This window comes from Tamandua tetradactyla, chromosome 1 (genome assembly GCF_023851605.1).
Source record: "Tamandua tetradactyla isolate mTamTet1 chromosome 1, mTamTet1.pri, whole genome shotgun sequence".
NCBI lineage: Eukaryota > Metazoa > Chordata > Mammalia > Pilosa > Myrmecophagidae > Tamandua > Tamandua tetradactyla.
In genome coordinates this window covers 172251151-172273035 of record NC_135327.1, presented here as the reverse complement: position 1 = coordinate 172273035, position 21885 = coordinate 172251151, and the positions used below count along the sequence as shown (strand labels likewise).

Genomic DNA, 21885 nt, shown 5'->3' with positions numbered 1-21885 from the left:
ATATCCTAAAGTTTGTTATATCAAATACCACATCACCAAAGGCTTAAAGTAAATCTATATAGTCATATGTAGATCTTTATTGCTATGTCTCTTAGATTATTCAGTAAGAATAACTGCTCAAGCTGCTCTTTTGTCTGTTTTTTTTGTCAGCTGAGGAAGCTAGAGTATTAAAAGATGAAATGAGTGGTGGTGATGGTGACACAACATTGTGAATGTAATGAACATCACTGAATAGTTTATTTGAAAGTGGTTAAAACGGAAAATTTTGTTATATATATGTTATCAGAATAAAACTTTTTAAAAGCCCTAGAAACTACGATGCAAACACTGAACCCTAATATAAACTATGGACTTGAGTAATGTAAACTGTAGACTATAGTTAATGGTTAAATTATAATAATATTGTTTCATCAATTGTAACAAGGGTAACAAACTAATGCAAAATGTTAATAATAGGTAAAACTGTGTGTCTGAGGGGGATATATGGGAGTCCTATCCTTTCTGCCTGATTTTTTCTAAACCTACAACTTCTCTAGTAAAAATAAAATAGAAAAACAAAAAGTTGCTGAGTTACCTAAGCTCATAATGGTGAATTAGCAGCAGTGCCAAGGCTAAAATTTAAATTTTCTAATTTAAAATCATTTTTCTTAGCATACCATTCTGTTTCTTTCTCTGCTACCTAATATACCTGTGTTAGTCACATCTTTGAATTCAGGTATTGATTGTGTTAGTTAATATTAAAAGTTATTAAAACTTTACTGGTTTATCAATAGTATATCCATATGGGAAAAAATGAATCTTAACCCCTATCTCACACTACACACAAAAATCTATTCCAGATCTAAATGTGCAAAGCAAAACAATAAAGATTTTAGAAGAAAACATAGAAACTTAGAGTAATAAAAATATTTCTTACACAAGACACAAATTTTGATAATCTGGACCTGATTAAAGTTAATAGCTTCTGTTTGCCAAAAGACACCATAGAGAATGAAAAGGCAAGCCACAGAGTAGGAGATGTTCACAATACATGTACTAGAAAGCACTCAATTTGAGTATATATAAAGATCTCCTATAAATCAAAAAGAAACGCAGTTGAAAAAAATGGGCAAGTCTTGAACACACCCTGTATAAAAAATATATATCCAAATGGCCAAAAACATATGGAAAGTAACTCAATTTCATAATCATTAAGGAAATGCAAAAAAAAAAAAATGCTCAATGCAGTTACTCTTTCACCAGAAAGATTAAAATGGAAGCATTAGGAAATATTCAGTGTTGTTAAGTGATATAGGATACCAAACCTTTCATACACTGAGAGTATAAATTGGACAGCCATTTTGGAAAACTGGCAGCATCCTCTAAAACTAAACATATGCATGTCCTGTGACCCAGCAGTTTCATTCCTAAGTATATTCCCAGCAGAAATGTGTGCATAGGACCAATTTCAAATGTAAAGCTAAGGAGTGAAGAGTTTGGAGGCAGTCTGTGTGGTGGTTAAGAGAATGACCTCTGAAGTCAAAACCCCTTGGTTGAAATCTTCATTTTACCATTATCAGATATATAGCTTCAGGCAGTTCATGTAAACTCTTGCTGCTTCAATCTCCTTAGCTGTACTATGGAGATAACAGTATCTCCTTCATAGAGTTATTGCATGATATAAATAAAATAATACCTATAAAGAACTACGTCTAAGTTTCAGTGTCAGTTATTATTATAGTTGTTTTATGTCTGTTTAATATGGAAAGAACCACTAGTCCAAAATTGATCTTTTAAAATCTGCACACAGATAATAGTCAATACTGGCTTTATAAGTTATTTTGGATTAGTTCTTTCTTCCTTTTCTGACCCACTGTGGTTGAAACACAGCTGAATCCATTTGTTTCAGTTGACTTTCAGTTTTAGTGTTTTTCTCCTGTCCCATCCATATTGATTTAATTTTATCTTTTTAATAATGTAAAACATAATGCACCCAAAAGTCAAAACTTCACCAAGTGTCACTTTCTCCCATATCCCTTCCACCTTACCCCACCTACAGCTTCTCATAAGTAGCCAACTTTATTGATTTCTGGTTTGTCCTTTTTGTGTTTCTTTTGGTAAAGGTATGATTTTTACATGTTTCTTATTTTCTCCCTTTTATTTGTTCATGAAAGACAGCTTCCTGTATATGCTCCGGTGTATTTTGCATTTGTTACTTAACAATGTATGCTGGAAATCACTCAATCAATTCATAGATGTATTGCTCATTCTCTTTTGCAGCTGCGTAAGTATGTGTGTGTAGCCTAGTTTATTGAACCAATCTCCCATGCTTAGACATTTAGTTTGCAGTATTTTGCAATTACAAATAATACTGCAGTGGATAACCTTGTGCATAAGCTTTTTCAAAATATTGGAGGTGTGTATTTCTTCAGGGTAAATTTCTAGAAGTTGGTATGCTGGATAAATATATATGAAATTTTGTAGAAAGTGCTAAGTTTTTCTAGCAATATATGAAAGCTCCAGTCTCCCCACAATCTCATCAAGAGTCTATTGTTAGGCTTTTATAGTTGTGCCAGTCAGATGTGCGAGAAATGGTATCTCAGTGCAGTTTTAATTTTCATTTTTCGTATTATGAGGGAAGTTAAACATGTTTCTATTTTCAAGAGTCATTTAATACCTCTTTTTGTGAATTTCTGCTCTTGTCTTTTGCCTACTTTCTAAAGGATTTTTAGCCTTTTGTTTCCTCATTTATTTAAAGTTCTTTGTATAGTAGGGATTTTAGCCCTTTACCTGAAATGTGTTACAAATATTTTCTCTCAGTTCATTTATCTTCTGACTTTGCTTATGTCTTTTGTCATGTTCAAATTTAGAATTTTTGCAAAATTAAATTTATCACTCTTTTCTTTCATTGCATTTGAATTTTGAGTCATAATTAGAAAGCCTTTCTATTCAGACTATAGATGAATTCACCCATGTTGTCTTCTAATGTATGTATAGTTTCAGTTTTTAAATTTAGAGCCCTGATCCAATGGAGTTTATTACTGTATATTGTGTGAGGAATGGATCTAATTTTATCTTTTTCCAATGACTATCTACTCGTCCCAAAAAGTTTTAATTTGAAAGACCATCTTTGCCCCAGTGGTATGAGATGTCATCTTTATCATATACTGTAAACTTCCATGTGTACATGGGTTTCTTTCTGGGCTTTGTTTTATTCTGTTGGTCCAGTTATACATTCATGCACAGTACCAAAAACTTTTAAATATAGAGACTTTATAGGATATATGAATACCTATTAGTTCTTCCCTTGTTGTGCTTTGTTTTCAGTATTTTCCTCCTATTCTCTCATGTTTATTTTTCCTTATAAATTTTAGTATCGATTTGTTTAGCTTCATAAAAAAAATTGTCTTTTTTTGTTGGGCTCACATACAATTTGTAAGTTTACTTAAGGGAGAGCAGACTCCTCGTGATATTGAAACATCCTAACCAAGGATAAGGGGTGTCGTTTTATTTGTTTATGTCTACTTTTGTGTCTTTCAAGAATGTTTTGTACTATTTTTATACCAGTTCTGAATGTTTTATAAAATGCCAAGCATTTATTCCAAACATTTTTTTTTGTTGTTGCTATTATAAATGGGGTTTTCTCATCCATTATATATTCTAATATCATTCAGCCATATTAATATTCCTGTATATGAATACTGTTTTTTCATGTTAACTTATAGCATGCTACCTTGCTGGGTTAATTTAGTCATTGATACTCTTAAAGTTTCAAAGTAATGGTCATATCATATGTAAATAAAAATAGAGGTTAGTTTTCTTTTCCAGTTCTTCTCTAATTGTTTTCTTTTGTCTAATTGCATCAGCTGATATTACCAGAATAATATTAAATAATAATGGATGTAATCAGCATACTGACTTTCTTTCTGACCTCAATGGGAATGCCTCTTATGTTTTCTCCTTTAAGTAAGGTACCAACATCAGATTTAGGCGTACCTATTTTATCATGTTATGAAAGTATCCAACCATTCCTCTTCTCTCGATAATTTTTATTAGCAGTGGGTGTTAGATTTTATTGAAGATTTTTCAGCATCTATAGATATAACCATGTGATTTTTTTCCTTACACTCATTAGTATAGTGAATCATATTAATGAATTTTCTAAAATTAAACCATCTTTGCATTCTTGGTATAAAACCCATTTCATCATGGTGTATTATTTTCTTAATGTAGGATTAGAATTTATTTGCTAATATTTTACTTAAAATATTTGCATCAATAATCATCAATTTTGCCAGTTTGTAATTTTTATTTTTGTATGCAAACCATCTTTATTAGGTTGAGGTGTATCATTGCTTCATAAAAAGACTTTGGATATTTTTCTTCATTTTCTATGCTCTGAAACAACATATGTAGATTTGGGGGCTATCTGGTTTTGGCAGGCAATTCTGTATGGGTCTCTTGTATTTCTGTACATCTTGCAGGTTAGGTACTAATTGCCCAGTTTTCGCAACTGTCTCAACTTAGTCCCTTTATGTAGTATAAGTTATCTTCCAGTCTTGAAAGATAGAGACAAGGTCTCTCTCAAGAGTAAAGAGCATGTTTCCTTAAAGTCCTGGACATTACTGATACAACTTCCTTCTGCAGCAAAGGATACTTATTATCCAATATAAAAAAAATAATGTTTCAAAACAAAGGACAGCCTTGCTTACTACCTGTTAGAAAATTATTAAGTCCATTGTTCAGGATTCTTTTCCTGTAATGCAATCCACTGTGGGTACACGTCTCTTCACATTACCTTGTAGGAATTGAGGCTCAGGGAACTGGTCCCACAATGTGGATAATATGGCTACTTTTATAGATTTAAGTAATAAACTGTCATCTTTGACCTGTGAGTTTCATGGTTTCTACTAGCATTCATCAAATTATGGCAGGCTAACTTGCCTTCACAGTACTCAACAATGGTCTTTAAAGTTTTAGTAAAAGTCCCCTACAAACCATTTGTGCCTGGTATTTTTTTTGTGAAGTAATTCCTTGATAACATTCTCTGTCTGTCCTTGGAAATCAGTCTGTTTAAGCATTTTATCTTTACTGTTTACTTTAAGAATTCTATGTGCTTATTTTCTTGGGCAGAGGAATGGGATCTCTTGAATGAACTTCATTTTTTACATTGTTTTTTATTTTCCTTTGAGATATTCTTATTCATATTTCATGAAGAACTACTTTTGTCATTTTAGGTATCCATTATGTCTTCATTGCTCGCAGTAAATAAGATGAAAGTATTCTTAGTAGCTCAAGTTATAAAGATGAATATCCTGTTTGTTTTTCTACAGGTGGTAGTTGTCCAGGCAATTAGTGCTCTCTGTCAGAAATACCCACGAAAGCACAGCGTCATGATGACTTTTCTCTCCAACATGCTCCGAGATGATGTAAGTGGTCTGCTTTTTAGTTATGGAAGTTGCTCTCCTAAATTCTCATGCTTCCCAATAAAAACTATAGTGTTTTAAGCACTATCTTCTTATGCCTTTCAAGTATTGTGATTAATTCTGGTTGGTCTGTTTTCATCACTAAATGTGCTATTTCTTTGACGTTCCTACTTGGAGAAAAAACATTTGTTTCTTTCATAAGGGGAGGTTTTATGGATTTATTTCTGTACTCTAAAAAGATATGTTGAAGTTCTCACCCCAGGTACCTCAGAATACCACCTTATTTGGCAATAAGGTTGTTGCAGATATAATTACTCAAGATGAGGTCATGCTGGAATAGACTGGACCCTCAATCCAATATAACTGGTACTCATATAAGAAGAGGAGAAAAGACGCAGAAATAGAGACACACAGAGGAGAAGGCTGTGTAAAGACAGAGGCAGAGACCAGAATTATCCTGCTACCAGCCCCAGAATGCCAAGGATGGCCAGCCCCCACCAGAAGCTAAGAAAGGCAGGGAGGGATTCTTCTGTAGAGCCATTGGACAGAGAGAGCATGGACTCGCTGACACCTTGATTTTGGCCTTCTAGCCTCAGGGACTATGAGCGAATACATGTCTGTTGTTTTAAGCCACCAAGTTTGTGATAATTTGTTTTGGCAGCCCTAGAAAACTAATGCAGGAAGGAAATAAAATCTGAATACTAGAAGCAAGAGCCTCAGAGTATAAGCATTTCTCCAAAAAATATCTTTAGAATGAAAGGTAGTTTTTCTTCTCTTTTGCCAGGGAGGCTTTGAATACAAGCGGGCCATTGTGGACTGCATAATCAGCATTGTGGAAGAAAACCCTGAGAGTAAAGAATCAGGTTTAGCTCACCTTTGTGAATTTATTGAAGACTGTGAACACACTGTTCTGGCTACTAAGATTCTCCACCTGTTGGGCAAAGAGGGCCCCAGAACGCCTGTCCCCTCCAAGTATATCCGCTTTATTTTTAATAGGGTTGTCCTGGAAAATGAGGCTGTCAGAGCTGGTGAGTTATTGAAACACTGATAATTATTTAACTGCTTATCTTTTGAAATGCATAATTCAAGGGGCTGGTAATAAAACTGGAAAATGAAATTGCAAGATCCATTTGATAGTAGAATTTTAGAGCACCTTAAGGCCTGGATTTAACGCTCTTTCTCCATACTCCAATTTCCACCTTAGATACAGAGATAAATAACCCTTGACCTTCAATTTGATGGCATCATCCATTTTTTCAGCCACAGCCCTAAGTATGTGTATATGGGTGTGTGTGTGTATCTCTATATATTTTAAGTAACTTTCTAAACTAATCTTAGGAATTTTTTACTTCCTCCTCTCTAAGGTTCCTTCACCTTAGCATATGACTAGGTCCAAGTACTTCACATTAAAAATATAATCCCTTCTTTGAACCATTATCCCTCCCTACTTATTGACTCTCAATACTTTTCTTTCCCTTTCATATAAACTTGAAGTAGCCATTACTAGCTGCCTAGGTGAAATTATTTTTCATTTCTTCTGAATTTACTATAATCTAGCTTTCTCCCTTAAAAATCCTCTGAAAGTATTCTTTTTAAAATTACTTATAAACTAGTTGGATAATGAAATTAGACAGTTTAAGGTTTTTATCTCAGTTTACCTCAGTCAATTTAATGTATTATTGATTAAACAATTCATGAAACTCTCTCTTCCCTTGGCTTCCACAATAGCCTAGCCTCCATTTTTCCATCATTCCTCAGTATTATATATAGGGTTTCTCTTCTTAAGACTCTCCTTAAAATAGTTTTCCATGGTGTCTTGTATTCTCAATATGTACATTCCTTCTGGTGATCTTGTATCATAACTCTGCTGATATACTATGGCATACTTGTTCATATCTTTTTCCCAAATTTATATGTCCAACTACCTTAGGCACTTGAAATCCAAACTAACTGAAACTGAAATCCTCATCTTTACCATCCACTTAGTTGCTAAAACAAGAACTTATCCCTCTGTTTTACAGCCTCCCTCTTATTCAGTAACAAAGTTCTATCAATTTTGTTTCCTTAATGTTTCTTGGTTCCCTTTTTTCTTTAATTTCACAGGTACTGCTTTAGACTCTCATCCATTTCAGATTCCTTGCTAGTTTGACTGTTTCTAGACTCACACATATTCTGTTTATTCTTCACACTCTGCTAAAAAAATTCTTTCTGAGACTAATGTTTTCCCCATATTTAACAATCTTTAATAACTAAGACCTATCTTAATTTTATCTCTAGTCTCTCACTTATCTCCTGCTCTCAAACATGGGTCCTATGCTTCAAAATTGCTAAACTGTTTATAGTGATATATATCTTCCTGAAGTTATATTCTTCTCTACAAGGAGTTAAGGGACTTTGTACTTGTTATTCTTTCTGCTTCTAATTCTTTTTTCTGCCTTTTTGCTCTGGCAACTCTACTCCTTCTTCAGAATTTAGCTTAAGTAGTAGGTGTTAACTCCTTGTCATACTTCTCTACCAATTCTGATTTAAGTTCCCTTCTCTATACTGACATAGCACCTACCATAGATTTACTATACTAGATTGTAATTATCTCTTTACTTACCAGTCTCTCCTACTAGAGGTCAGGGACTATGTCTTTAATCTCTCTTGAGATCAGGGGCTCTGACCCTATGATTATTTTTTACCTCTCTTAAGGTCAAGTACTGTATCTTTATCTGTCTAACCCCAGCACCTAGCACAGTTCCTCACAAAAGTTAAGTGAAAAGATGTCTTTGTTAAATGAAGTGAATTTTAATAATAAGAGGTTTTCTTTATGCTTGTGGCTGGTTAGTTGAAATTAGGGCTTAAATACCTCAGTGTGATAAATAAGGGGGTGTGATGGACGTAGAGGATAAGAAACATATGATTGTTTTTCTCAACGCATGGAGGATTTTCCTATTCAAAACTCTCTTGGGCCTGGAAAATTCTATTTATGCTTAAATGCATCCAAGAAATAAAGAAATACACTATAAAACTAAGAGTAAATCACAACTGAACATGGGGACACTTCTCTGATTTTTATTTTTTTAATGGTTGTTTAATTCTGAGAAATCAACATTTTGTTTCTTAATCTTGATGCTTCATTATAGCTGCTGTGAGTGCTTTGGCTAAATTTGGGGCTCAGAATGAGAATCTTCTTCCAAGCATCCTTGTACTCTTACAAAGTTAAGTAAAAGATGTTTGTTTTGTTTTTTTAATTAGAACTCCGTATAGCTGAGTGGAGAATTCCTTATTGTACCATATCAAATGCATTGCAGGACCTAAGTGTAAATTTGATGGAATAAGTCAAGGGCAAATGGCATTTTCTTTCTCTTTCTAGGTATTATGTATATCCACGTCCGATAACATTTTACTTTGAATTTCTTATAAAATTTTGAGAAAGTAACCTAAATACATAAGCCTCAGTTTGTATACTTGGTGCTAACTCCAAGGGGCTCTTAGGTGATTCATCATGCAGAGTTGAAAATAACAGCTTTTCAAGGACTACATGGTTCCCTATATGATGAGGAAAAGACTTGCTTGAGCAAACATTCTGTGATTGCATCTTAGAATTGAAATATATAAATTTCAGGTCAAAGCTGGTTTAATTAAAATGTTGTCATTTGAGTGGTAACAAATCTAGAATCTGAAGGCCATTTGTCTTATGAAGTATAATATTCCTTTTCTTAATTATAGAAAAGTTTAAGTCTTTACCATGGTCATATGTTTGCAGATCCAAGAATAGACTCCAAACTGCTATCTGTTGTAATTGTGTTCTTCCTAGTTATTGTAATGCCTACTTATGTAGTGCTTCTGATTCATAATAACACTGTTACTTTAGTACTTCAGAATAGTACCCAAGATTTGTGGAGGCTTTAGGATCCACTGTAAGCCTGAATCTTGTCCTTTAATTATGGTGGTAATGCTACTGGAAACCTTTGCAGTACTATGACATGCCTATTTCTGATTCCAGGTGTATGATGGATACTGATGATGAGGTACGGGACAGAGCTACCTTCTATCTGAATGTGCTGCAGCAGAGGCAGATGGCATTGAATGCTGCATATATCTTCAATGGTCAGTGAGAACTAATGATGTAAAAAGATACACTTCTGTTCCCTATTTGGTGTCTTGGAAGCATATCTCATGATGAACTGCATACGAGTGCATTCACTAGGCAAATTGCTTGGTTTTTAACTTTGAATACATTTCAAATGTTAGGGGAAAGCCATATTCACAAGGACATCTTCTAATATGATATTGATAATTCTTATAAAGCAATCTATAAAAATATGTTTCTTAATATATGTAAGGGCCCAAAGAATATTGCCTGTTCCATGTTTTCTGGGTGCTCCTTGGAGAATCGGTTTACCTTTTTGCCCTTTTCTTATGCTATCATTGTTCCCCATGCCTAAGTTTCTTTCTTTCCTGTGAGATAATTATATTTTGTTGAAAATTTTTATGATCTGCTCCCATGCTTCCCTGAATGAAATTATAAGGCAGTTTTATATAATAGTCTTTATTGCTAATAATTTAGGTTATAAAGTATATAGTCATATTTTTATCGTTCTTCAGAAAGTCTAGATAACTATTACAAATCTGGGCCTATTTGGATCCTTATATTGGCAAGGGGTAATAATACTGAGATTTCTTTGTGTTTCTCAGGTCTGACAGTTTCAGTACCAGGGATGGAAAAAGCCTTGCACCAGTACACATTGGAACCTTCAGAGAAACCCTTCGACATGAAATCAATTCCTCTTGCAATGGCTCCTGTCTTTGAACAGAAAACAGGTAATAGGAAAGGTTAACTCTGGGTTTCTTTCCTGTGTATAAGTAGTTTTGCACCAGTAAATATGCTATTAGCATATTTTCTCTAATACTTATTTTGTTTCTGTATTCTGTCACTCCTTCTAAATCTTTCAAATCTAAAATGAATGGTATTTTTTTTAAATTAGGAGTTTAAAAAATTTTCCTGGTTCTTACATAAAATTGAGAATATGAAAAGTGACCCAGGATGAAAGTTTTGTTTTTTAATGTTACATGTTATAGCACTTGAAGTTAATTGCCACTATATAACTCAGAGTAGTAGTTGTGCTGTTACCTCCTATTTTTATTTTCTAAATAGTTAATTTTGCTATCGGAAGTTCATCAAGAAAGAATGTATGGGACAAGATCATAAAAAATATTCCCAGAGAATATCTTAACTTAAAAACAAAACAAAACATAAAAAAAAGTAGGAAGTGTTTAGTGGTTAGAATACAAAACTGGGAATGAAATATCTTATGCTTAATGTTTTCGGCATTTTGCAATTTTTCCGTTAATATTATACAAGTAATTTTTCCCATTTTTTGGAGCATGAGAAGATTTGTTTTATGAATTGTTCCTCCTTATATGAAGAATTTTTTTCATGTGCATCCTAGTCCATTTAAAGCAGATTCTATATTTTTAGGGCTTTATTATATCACAGATTATTTGCATTAAATACATTTTCATTTGAGCACCACCCAAAAAAGGTGACAGAGAACCTATTGGTATGATTTAGCAATAGTTCATTATATATCTGCTAGAAATTTCTTCCCACTTCTCTTTCTGTCTGCATTTTTTAGCTTTTAGTGTGATGAAGTTCACTTGATTCTTCCTATCTATCTTTTAGAAATCACACTTGTGACTAGTAAGCCAGAGAAGTTGGCTCCTTCCAGGCAAGACATTTTCCAAGGTATGATGACTTGGTGGGTAGAACTAATAGTCTTGCATCCTGGGAATTGTAAATATAATGAATTCTACTACTTTCATTCAATTTCATTAATTATCACTAAAGGAAATCTTTGTATAGCTGAATAGAGGACTTTGGCTTTGATGCTGGGCTTCCCTAACATCCATAGGCCTTTCCAGTTTCCAATTTGCTAGCTTACTAACTGGAAACTTTGTTTTGACTCTGTGTCTTATTAGCTAACAGGATACTCAAATTGTAAAAAAGTGGGAGTCTAATTTATTTTTTACTTTTAGTAATTAAGTATATAAGCTCATATAAATGAAATACTTAAAGATTATTTCACTAAAATTTGGGGATATATTAGTTGAGTTTTCAACTCTGAGTACGACTGTGGAGATAAAAACATTTTAGGGATCCAGAGCAGTATCTTTCCCTGTTTGCTAGTATCTTACTTTCTTTCTTCTTTTCTTTCTTTTTTTTCTTGCTAGAACAATTGGCTGCCATTCCTGAGTTTATGAATATAGGACCTTTATTCAAGTCTTCTGAGTCTGTTCAACTTACAGAAGCAGAGACAGAATATTTTGTACGTTGTGTCAAGCACATGTTTACCAATCACATTGTGTTCCAGGTGAGAGATAAGTGCCATAATTGACTCCTACAGGTATTTAGTGTAAACTGATATGCTTGGAGACAAGTATTAATTTCCCTTTATTTTGTAATTCTAATTCCTTTTAAAGAAATAGCTTGGCAGAATTTCTCTTTTTCTTTCCTAAATCCATATCACATCATATGATGGGTAACTGTTTATGGTTAACATTTAAGAGTACATAAAACTGAAATGTCTGAAGAAGTTGGACAATATATTATAAGCTGTCAAAAAAAATTCATCCTTTAACATCAGGATAAATTGAGTGGGTTGTTCCATGAACTTGGGTTTCGAGTTGATTCTCAGACAACCATAAGACTTCTACCATCTTGTTTGGTAGAGTTCAATCTCAGACAGGAGCGAAAACTGATAAATAATATAAACGAAATCCCTGTTACCTAAAGAAATATCTTAGGATGAAACCTACAGTGCTGTTTGGACAGGGGAAGGTATAGGTGGTTCCAGAGTTGAGTCATGGGTTATAGAGGGAAGGAATAACTGTGAAAACTGTTCTTAACCTTCATAATTTTTCCATTTGCTGATGTTTCAGTTTGACTGTACCAATACTCTCAATGATCAGCTACTAGAGAAAGTGACAGTACAGATGGAGCCATCAGATGCCTACGAAGTGCTGTGTTGTATCCCAGCTCCCAGCCTAACGTACAATCAACCAGGAATATGTTACACTCTTGTTCGTTTGCCTGATGATGACCCTACAGCAGGTACTAGCCCACAGAAGGGAGGAGATACTTATATAATTAAGAACACATTACCACTTGAGCTCTTAAAATGTCTGGACAAATATTCAGACTTCAAGAATGTGGTTCTTTTCCAGATTTTAATATAATGATAGTGACTCTATATAACCATTTGTAAAATTGGTTACTGCTACAGGAATATTAATTTTAAAACTAAATCTCTGAGTAAAAAGATTTCATCTTAAAAGAGAAATTGAATGTACATAGTGGTAATCCATAAGGTAACTCAGGCTTTCTGTTGGAACTTTGTAACCATGAGTGAGGGTTCATATCCTGAAGTCTCCTGTGAAGGCTCATGGCCTACTTCTCCCTGAGGTTTCATTTTAGGGCATCATAAGGACTTGGCTATTCAGTAGATATTTGGCATTCTAAAATGTATCATTTTTGAGGGTCCTGTAGCATAAGGCTGCAAATTCAAGTTTAATGATTGGTTTAGCCAACCATTGTGTATCCACATTTGAGAAAGGTTTCGTAATGCTCCCCTTGACCCATACATAGTCATTCCAATGAAGTGATTAAAACTTTTTTGTGTGGAAAGAAAAAAAGAGAGAGAAAAGGCTCTCAAAAGAGAACCAGCTGCTAGTGCCAGTAGTAGTATTTGCAGATTTGGGGATTTAAGGTATTGCGACCATCAAGTATTTGCTGTAATGGATTTCTTTTTCCCATTTTCCCACCTGAGTTTTTCTCTCCCCAGATTAACTACAGAGTAGTCACAACTGTTATCTGGCTTTCAAAGAAATAAGCACACACATCACATTTTGTTTTGAACAGTTTTTACTATTAGTAAATACCAGAAAAACAGATTAACAAAATTGACAAATATTGGGGAAGTTACAGAGTTATGAGAAATCATAAAAGTACTAGTAAATAGTTATCCCTGGTCACCATTCAGTTACAATTGAGGCTTAGCTTGCTTTCTTTTAGCCCCTCTCCTAACTCCCTTCTTTGATGTTGGCTCCTGGGTATCCCTGCCCAGTCTTATCTGTGTTGGACAATAGACCAGGCTACTCAGACTCTAGCATGAGGTAGATTCAAGTTGGCACCATTGCTGGGTCTGAATTCCAGATTGTTCTCTCGGACCCCGGGCTGAACTACACATCTATTCCATAGCCATCCTGGATCCGTAGCTCCCTGGGTAAGAAGGCACTTTCCTATCTGGCCTCCAATATTTCTCCTTCAAGTTTTAGACCATCTTATCCTGCTTTGATCTTTAATTACCTCCTTTGTCCATTTATGAGGATTCCCTAGTTCCATTTCCTTGTAGCTTCACTCTCTTCCCTCTTCTGTTTTTTTCTCTGGTTAAATTTTCTGAAGCGTGTCCACTAACTGGTAACTAAATTGACTGTACCATGTGTAAAGCTAGTTTTATTTACTCTTGTTCCAAACTAGTATCTGGGCCCAGTCTTAATGTAGCCCTGTGGTTTTTGCCATCATGCTAGGAAACTACACTTCATCAGTTTTTTCTGGTAGCCATCTCCTTTTATTCCACAATTCCTGCCCCATTTGTACTTTTCACTAAGTTTTTTGTTTTCAATTTTTTGTTTTTTAAAGGGTACCATTACTTTGCCACTTAATTTCAGAGGGAAGTGGCATGCTGAACCCATTGAATAATCAAGTTCTTCCCAACTGAGAATACTAACTAGTTCCTCTCACTTCCCAAGCTTCCCTTTGATAACTGATAACTCAGGTGCCTTGCACTCCAGGGAGTGATTTAAACAGAATCCAGTAGGTACAATCTTACATTACAACATCAAAACACATAAAACAACAATATTGTAATTACAGAAATTACATATTATGCAAAAAACATTTCCACCAAGAGAGGAAGAATAGGGGAGGTTTTCTTAACCCTCTTTAACTAAGGAGTTCAAAACTTTTAAAAACGTAATTCTTACAAATTAGCCCAGAGGTTTCAACCTTTGGTCTGCTGGCTATGGACACTTTTTTTTGTGCATTGGCTTGTTTTTCTTTTAAAAATTTGGCCTTTGGAGAATTTTCTTTCTTTTTGTTCAATTCATAGGATTTCCTGATTAGTTCTAGAATTTATTTATAAATTCTTGTCATTGCATCTTGGAGAAATGAAATGGAATTTTGTCTCAGTGCTTGAACTGTTAGAATTTGTTAGTAGTATATTTAAACTTGACCCATCATATATCTGCTTAAAAACAAATTCCTTTCTATTCACTATTCTTTGTCAAAACTTCTAAAATCTTTAATCCTTGGCAATCTGAAAGTTTTGTTGTGCCATGAAAATTGAAATACCAGGGCGTCAGTGGTAATAAAACATTCTTTCTTTTCTGCATTTCCCCATCACAGATATTTCAAATTTTACCAATCACTTCAAGATCTCTGTATATCACTTCTACTTATCTCATCTCAATAATTTTTCCTTAAAATGACAGGAAAAAAATAGAAATGATTGGTTGTGACTTCCCTCAGCTTGAAAACAGTCTAGTATAAGAGAAAAGAATATATGTTTTGGAGACAAATCTGAATTTGAATTCTGAGCCTGCTGGCAGTGTGATCTTGGACATGTTATTTCCTCTTTTGGAAGCCTCTTAGGATTTGTTGCAAGGATATAATGAAGTGAGGTGCTTAGCATTGTGCAGACACATAATAAATCCTCAATAAATAGAAGCTATTATTGTTTCAGTTCTGAAACTTCCCACTTACTTGCTTTATCCTCTCTGAAATCAAGGTTTCTACAGGTTCAAAAGACATACACCCTCTAATCCCCTTCAGAAAGTTAGTAGGTCAGTTTTCTTCTCTTTCCTGTGACTTTAAGTTTTTCTTCTCTGGCTTTCTACTTAATAAACATACAAAAATCTATCCTATCTGAAAAAACTTGCTTTGACTCAACATCAAGATATTACAATATCTTTTTCCTTCAAATCATACACAATTTCATAGAAGAGTAGTCAACATCAAAAGTCTCAGTTGAATTAGTCCTACTAGTCATTTCATCCTCCAAGATTATTCCTTTATAAAAACATTTTTAGAAACATTTTCAGAGCAATACTTCTTTGTGACATCTTCATTCAGCAACTTTCCTCTGAATATTTTTTGCACCAGTAACAATTTGCCTTATATATGCAACATTCTACCAATTCCCAGCCTCCCCTCACCGTCCCTGCTCTCTACTTTGGACCTCTATAACCCTACCTATTTAACTTTGTGTTCCACTAACATACTCAGAACCATTCTATCCCTCTGTTGATTTTATTCATGGGCTGTCAGGCTTTATAGCATCATATTTCTCATCAGCTGGAACCATTTTAACAAATGTAAATAACTCATTTTAAGACAGTCTTCAAAAGACAATATCCATTCTAAGATCAAGTTTAACAGTGCATGTATGTGAGTTTCTTTTCATTGTTTTTCTTTAGGGATGCTGTCTGCCATAGAAACAGTTCATCATTCTTTCATATTTAATTCAATTCTTGATTTTCCTGCCTCCACTTCCTTATATCTCCACCTTAATTTTATCTCCCAGAGCAGTCTGGTAGATTCAGAACTTATCTTTGAATCTGTAGTCCTCCATCAATTTTTTTATTCAGTATTAACCATATTAACTCCCAACATTCTGTACTGAATCTACAACTTCAATTAAGTAAGATTCATCTCAGAGTTTTTTACTTCAGCTCTGACCCTACAGCAGGTACTAGCCCACAGAAGGAGGAGATACTTATATAATTAAGAACACATTACCACTTGAGCTCTTAAAATGTCTGGACAAATATTCAGACTTCAAGAATACGGTTCTTTTCCAGATTTTAATATAATGATAATGACTATATATAACCATTTGTAAAATGCCCATTCACTGGGATCCCTATAAATGACCCCTGATGAAATTTCACATTCTTCCAACCTAAGGATTTAATTTGTATTATTACTCATTTGCTAAAAAAGCTGGATTGATAGAACATTATTATCCAACCATCATTTGTCAATAGGACTTTTTTTTTGGTCTGGCATTAAAATCATTACCACTCCAATTGGCCCACCATGAGATCTTCCAGAATTCCCAGACTAAGATCTTCTTATTCTCCTGTTCATTCACCTTGTACCCATCTGGCCTTCCTTCAGCCACACGCAAATTTCTGTCATTCCTTCTGAACCTAATTTAAACCTGTCTTCATATTCTATGTGATTCTCCGTTTTGTCCCCATCATCATCAGTATCTGCGATCTTTATCACTATCTTTCTGTAAATGATCTCCTCTCTACAGAGTACAGTTTAACCACAAGATATCCATTCATTTCCTCTTTTTCCTTCTTTTGCTTTAGAGAAACATCCCTGCCATGCTTCTCCACTACAGCCTGTCATTTGAGTGAACTGAGTAATAGTCTCTGAATATATGTGTGCTTCCTCTTCGACCTATTCTCAATGCTCAAAACACTTCCATACTTTGAGCTTCCAACATACTCTCCTGAATTCATTTCCTTTTGGACTTTCTGAAGAATCTTACTGATACGCTAGCTTTAAACTCCATTTCATAAAGTTATATTTGTACAACTTCATCCTCCTGACTCAACCCCTTTTTTCAGGTACTTATACCATAGTGCTTTCAAGCAGCTACCAGGACTACAATGGCAGCTTCTATTTATGCACTTCCCCCTTTTACTTCTATTATATTAGTTGAGGTCAAGCTTAATGATGCACACCCAACTTTTTCATTCTGATTTTCTTCAATAAATCTGGACTATTAAAAGTGACCACAATCCCCTTAAGTCAAATTTATTTACTCTTTATTATCCAATATTTTTCTTTTCTCCTTTAAATTCAGACAATAATAAATATAATTCAGCATATGATCAACTCTGATTTTCACCCAAGTTTCTCAGTAATGAATCATAGACCTTCAGTTCACTCTAGACACTGCATTCACTTTAGGTGCCTTCTGATTAGCCACTCTCACCATAACCTTTTTTATTCTTCTTTCTTCCGATTTAATAAGGTGGCTTCCCACAAAAATTTGTACTGCAATCTGCTACTTGCTCTTCTGTTAATTTCTTGACTCTGTTACTTCCATTTATCCCTATTTGGGGAATTATAATTTCCCTTCCTCCTTTAGGGAGACTCTCCCCTTCACTATATTTGCCTCTTTCTCTTTTTATCGCACTACCTTCTCAAAGCCTATATACCAAAGGCAGTAAGACCCTGTTCTCATTTAGGTAACACAGTCCCTTCTCTTCTGCTTTGAATCCTCTCTTACCCCCTGGATTGCAATCCTCAGCCTCAACCATCCTTCATTCCTTGCTCTCTCCTATATACCTGTTTCCTATTGATACTGTGCTCTTGCACTGCACTTCCGAAATCAAAGATTTGCAACATTTTCCCTCCTCCAAATAGCCCTTGGCAGAATCTAACGTCACATGCTATACTCATCAACCCATGCAGAACTCCCTTAACATCTTCCTTAACACTATCAAAATATCTCTCCTCTCTTAGCTTCTCCGTTTCTCCATTTCCTCTTTCACATTTGCTACTCCTTGTACCACCTCTACTCTACCATCCTCTCCCAAGTTTTAGAAATTTCTCATCTCATCTCATCTCCAGGGCCCAGTGTTTTCATTGCTCCTAAGCTCCTCCCTCGATTGCCTGGCAAGGTACTCTCATACCTTAACCATCTGACTTTCCTTCACCTACCATCTAATATTCTTTCACCTGGATTTGGAGGCCTTCTAGGTTCATTCTCCCTTCTTGACTACCCACCCAGGTGCTCTAGCATCAGCTGTTCTTCCTTCAGACATGCTATGCTGAGGGCACATGTTCCAGTTGTGGACTAGTGCTTTATTCCCTCGGAGCCCAGTCTCTGGTCTTATTCCGGTTTCCCATAAATCGTCCTCCCACTAACCTTTCATTTCTACACACAGAACCCTGGTATCACACTCGTCTGACAAAGCTCTCAGGAGGTTGTTCTTTGGATTCTCCTCCCTTTTGGACAGCACCACACCATTTTTGTCTTCTGCCCTCACTCTTGTTAACCATGTTCCTGCCAAACCCAGGCACAATACCAACACACTCAACCTCACTGCAGTGCTCTGTGGAGATCTCTCTCCTGGTGTGTTCTCTGACATTCTCCACTCACTTTTCTTCTTCTCCCTCCTTAGCATTCCTCTCTATCCAGATGCCCTCTTTGAAAGCTGCTCTAGTCCCCTTTGCCTCTCCCTTCAGCATGGACATCCTATCCAATGCGCTCTCCTGACATCCCACACAGCACTTTCTCCTCTTGGTCATCAACCCTGTTTCTCTCAGCTTTAACCATCCCCCTTTTTCAACTCAGGAAGCAGCTCAATGCTTTCCACTCCCTATACTTGACTATATATCCCAACTTAGCAGTCATCCTTCCAGGTGCCTAATCGGCTACATTCATTTTCTCGCTGTCAGCCTCGTCCTAGGGACTCTTCTTACACATCTGACAGTCTTGACTCTGATGTATCCATCTACCACAACTCAGGTGCCTCATTATTCACTCTGCCTGTCTAGTCCAACTCTCAATGCTCCCCGTTCCACCAGTAATTCTCACTCAAGGATGCAATGACCCCCAAGGTGGCCTATCAAAATCATGTTTCATTCACATTAAGAATCACTGTTGTGGAAGGCCACTTTAACTCCCTTTACTTTAATTTCCCATTATAGCATGCCTCTAGTATTCCAGGGGTTGCTCTTTACATGCCTTATTCAAAGATCCTGGCATTTGCTCCACTGATATAAGCCCAGCAATATCCTTTCAGAAACTCATAGGCCTCCATGTTTACTTTTTGATACAAGACATGCTCCCAAACCACTTTGGGAGAATTCTTCTCTCTCCTCTCCCTCTTGTCCCTACTCTGTCAATATCCTTGGCCCACATCTTCTCCTCTTCAGCCCTGATTATTGTCATTTTGCCCTGATCACCCCTCTGGACAATGTGCCCCTCCTAAGGTCTCTTCCTTTGGTCATTGCACCCTCAAGATTTTGGCAAAACAGATACTGCCTTCCACCCAAAGCTATTCCCTTTGCTTCTCTGCATGGATCTCTGCATGGATTTAGTCTTCCCCCACTCTTGCCTCAATGGGTATTCATCAGCCTCCACACTCAACATTAATCAGTACATAATCTTAATTATTTGAGATTTTCCCAGTGCCTGGAGTTTTACCCATCTCCCCTTGTGACCCCAACCCAATTCCAGCCACCCTTCCCAGCCACCCAACACATTTATTCAAAAATCCCAGCCTTTGCACCACACTGACATAAGCCCGGCAATCTCCTCTTGGAGCCACCTCATGAACTTGAATATTTACTCTTTGACACGTGACACACCCACAAACCACATTCTTCTGCCCACTCTCCCAACAGCCACCATCCAATCACTACTCTAGGGCATTTGTTCAACATTTCTCACCACTATGGTCCTCCTTGGCCCTCATTATTGTCCTTCTGCCTTAATTGACCCTGCCATCTCAGGTGTCTAGGAAGATGTACCCCTACAGAGCCTTTCCCCTTTGGTCCTCACATCCCTCAGGATTTTTGGCAAGCCACACATTTGCCTTCCACTTTACATGAAGCTACTTTCTTTTGCTTCTCTGTGTGGATTCAGTACTCTCCCCCCATCCTGCCTGAACAGATATTTTGTCAGCCTTTGCACTTGACATGTAATCAGTACACAGTCTCAGTTATTTGAGTCTTTACCAATGTCTGGAGTTTTGCCCATCTCCCCTAACATACCCAAGCCAATAACACCAACACCCTGCCCACCTACCTAACTCAATTCAAACCACTGATATACCCCATCCACACCACCCACCTTTCCCCACTCCTCTGTAGTAAAAATTAAGAACCTGGCCAAAATTTACATGCTCTCAAGAGTAGCCATTGCTGTTCTTCCCCCCCCTGGTTTTTTTCCTTCCCAATCCATCTTCCAGCAGTATGCACTTCACCCTCTAAATGCCTTCCATTTGGCACATCAGAGATGTGACTAGAGTCCTATTTTGGGGCCTCTCTGTTCTCTCATTCTGCCTCTTGGTGTCCAGTCTTTCTCTCTTGCACCACATTCTCATTTTTATCATTCCCTGGGTACTTGCTGTCACCCTGTCCATCTTTCCTATGTGAACCTCTTTTTCATTACATTGTCATTACCCAATACTTTCATTCTAAATTTCTGCTTCTTCTCAGGTGACACCTCACCTTATCCCCTCCTTACCCAGGAAAACACCCCCTGCCTCTTCTACATGGTCCACATTTTTCTAATCTACCAGTTGCCTGTTGGTGATAGATGGAGAAGTCTTTCCCCCAAAGGCATGTGCTCTCTTCTTTGACTTCCTCCCACTACTCAAACTCTTTCTATTCTCTTGCTTTCCCACATTCTCTCCTGAATCTGTTTGCTTTCAGAGGTCCAGATTGATTCCAGCTGCCACCTTCCCTTTCAATCCCCTATGCATTCATGTTCATCACTCTATCTCTGTCCTTTCATGTTTTCCTCTCTTCTCATTGAATCAAGTTTTCCCGCCATACGTGACACCCTGCACTCCCACTTCCTTCCCTTGTCTTCCATTAGTTCCATTTCTCCCTTATGGTGTACCATGATGCATCTATGCCAATCATAATTTACCTCCTAATCACCAATGAAACCCTTCCCACCACCATTTGTCTCTTTCCCTTTTGGCCACATTACCTTCTCCAAATGCATGTGCACTGTTAGAACCCTCTTTTTACTTTTGTACCATGCCCCACCTGCTTCAGCTTTCCTTCCTCTGTTATGACCTAGAGCAGGCCTCCTCAGTGACAATCCTCCCTCCATTCTTCTCTCACTGTGAGCCAATTTGCCACCAACATTCTGTTCTTTCTCACACATATGACAGCACAGTGGGTTTTCCCCTCGTCAGTAGCTGCCTCTAGCAGAGTGTCTCTGCCTCAGGTTCAACCTCCATCCTTTTACCCACCATTTCATGGCAAAACACTAGATTCAACAATCTTTGCAAAATGTTAGCTCTGCATTGGATCCCACCCACTCCAACATCTGCAAACGTCATGGATACTCACCAATGAACTGCATCCACGTGAATGTATCTTACAGTCCCTGAGGTAACTTGCCAGTGCTGTGTTTTGGGTTCCGTCTCAGTGTGCAACATTGTCCCTTTCATTCTCAGGAGCCAAAATCGCCATGGCTCTTTTACCCACTTTCCCCCGAGTTCTATGAATCTTCAACTACTGGTCCAGGCCTTCTCTTTCCTTTATTTTCTATTCATTTCCTTCCCTTCCCTTCTTTCCCTCCCTTCCCCTCTCCTCTCTTCCCTTCCCTTTGTCCTCCTCCACACTGCACTTAATACTGAGAGTGCCACCTCTTTGCCACTTGAGATC

General features: G+C 36.6%; 1 protein-coding gene across 2 annotated transcripts in view; it reads left to right on the top strand.

Moving 5' to 3' along the window:
• The window catches only part of COPG2 (coat protein complex I subunit gamma 2), a 214163-nt gene that overhangs the window by 150616 nt on the left and 41662 nt on the right, over positions 1–21885 (top strand). For both annotated transcript variants that reach the window (XM_077133782.1, XM_077133859.1), the window contains 8 exons: positions 5313–5408; positions 6190–6433; positions 8534–8609; positions 9397–9500; positions 10089–10214; positions 11077–11139; positions 11625–11764; positions 12333–12504. In XM_077133782.1, the coding sequence (XP_076989897.1) occupies positions 5313–5408; positions 6190–6433; positions 8534–8609; positions 9397–9500; positions 10089–10214; positions 11077–11139; positions 11625–11764; positions 12333–12504 (1021 nt within the window). The remainder of the gene's footprint in view (positions 1–5312; positions 5409–6189; positions 6434–8533; positions 8610–9396; positions 9501–10088; positions 10215–11076; positions 11140–11624; positions 11765–12332; positions 12505–21885) is intronic.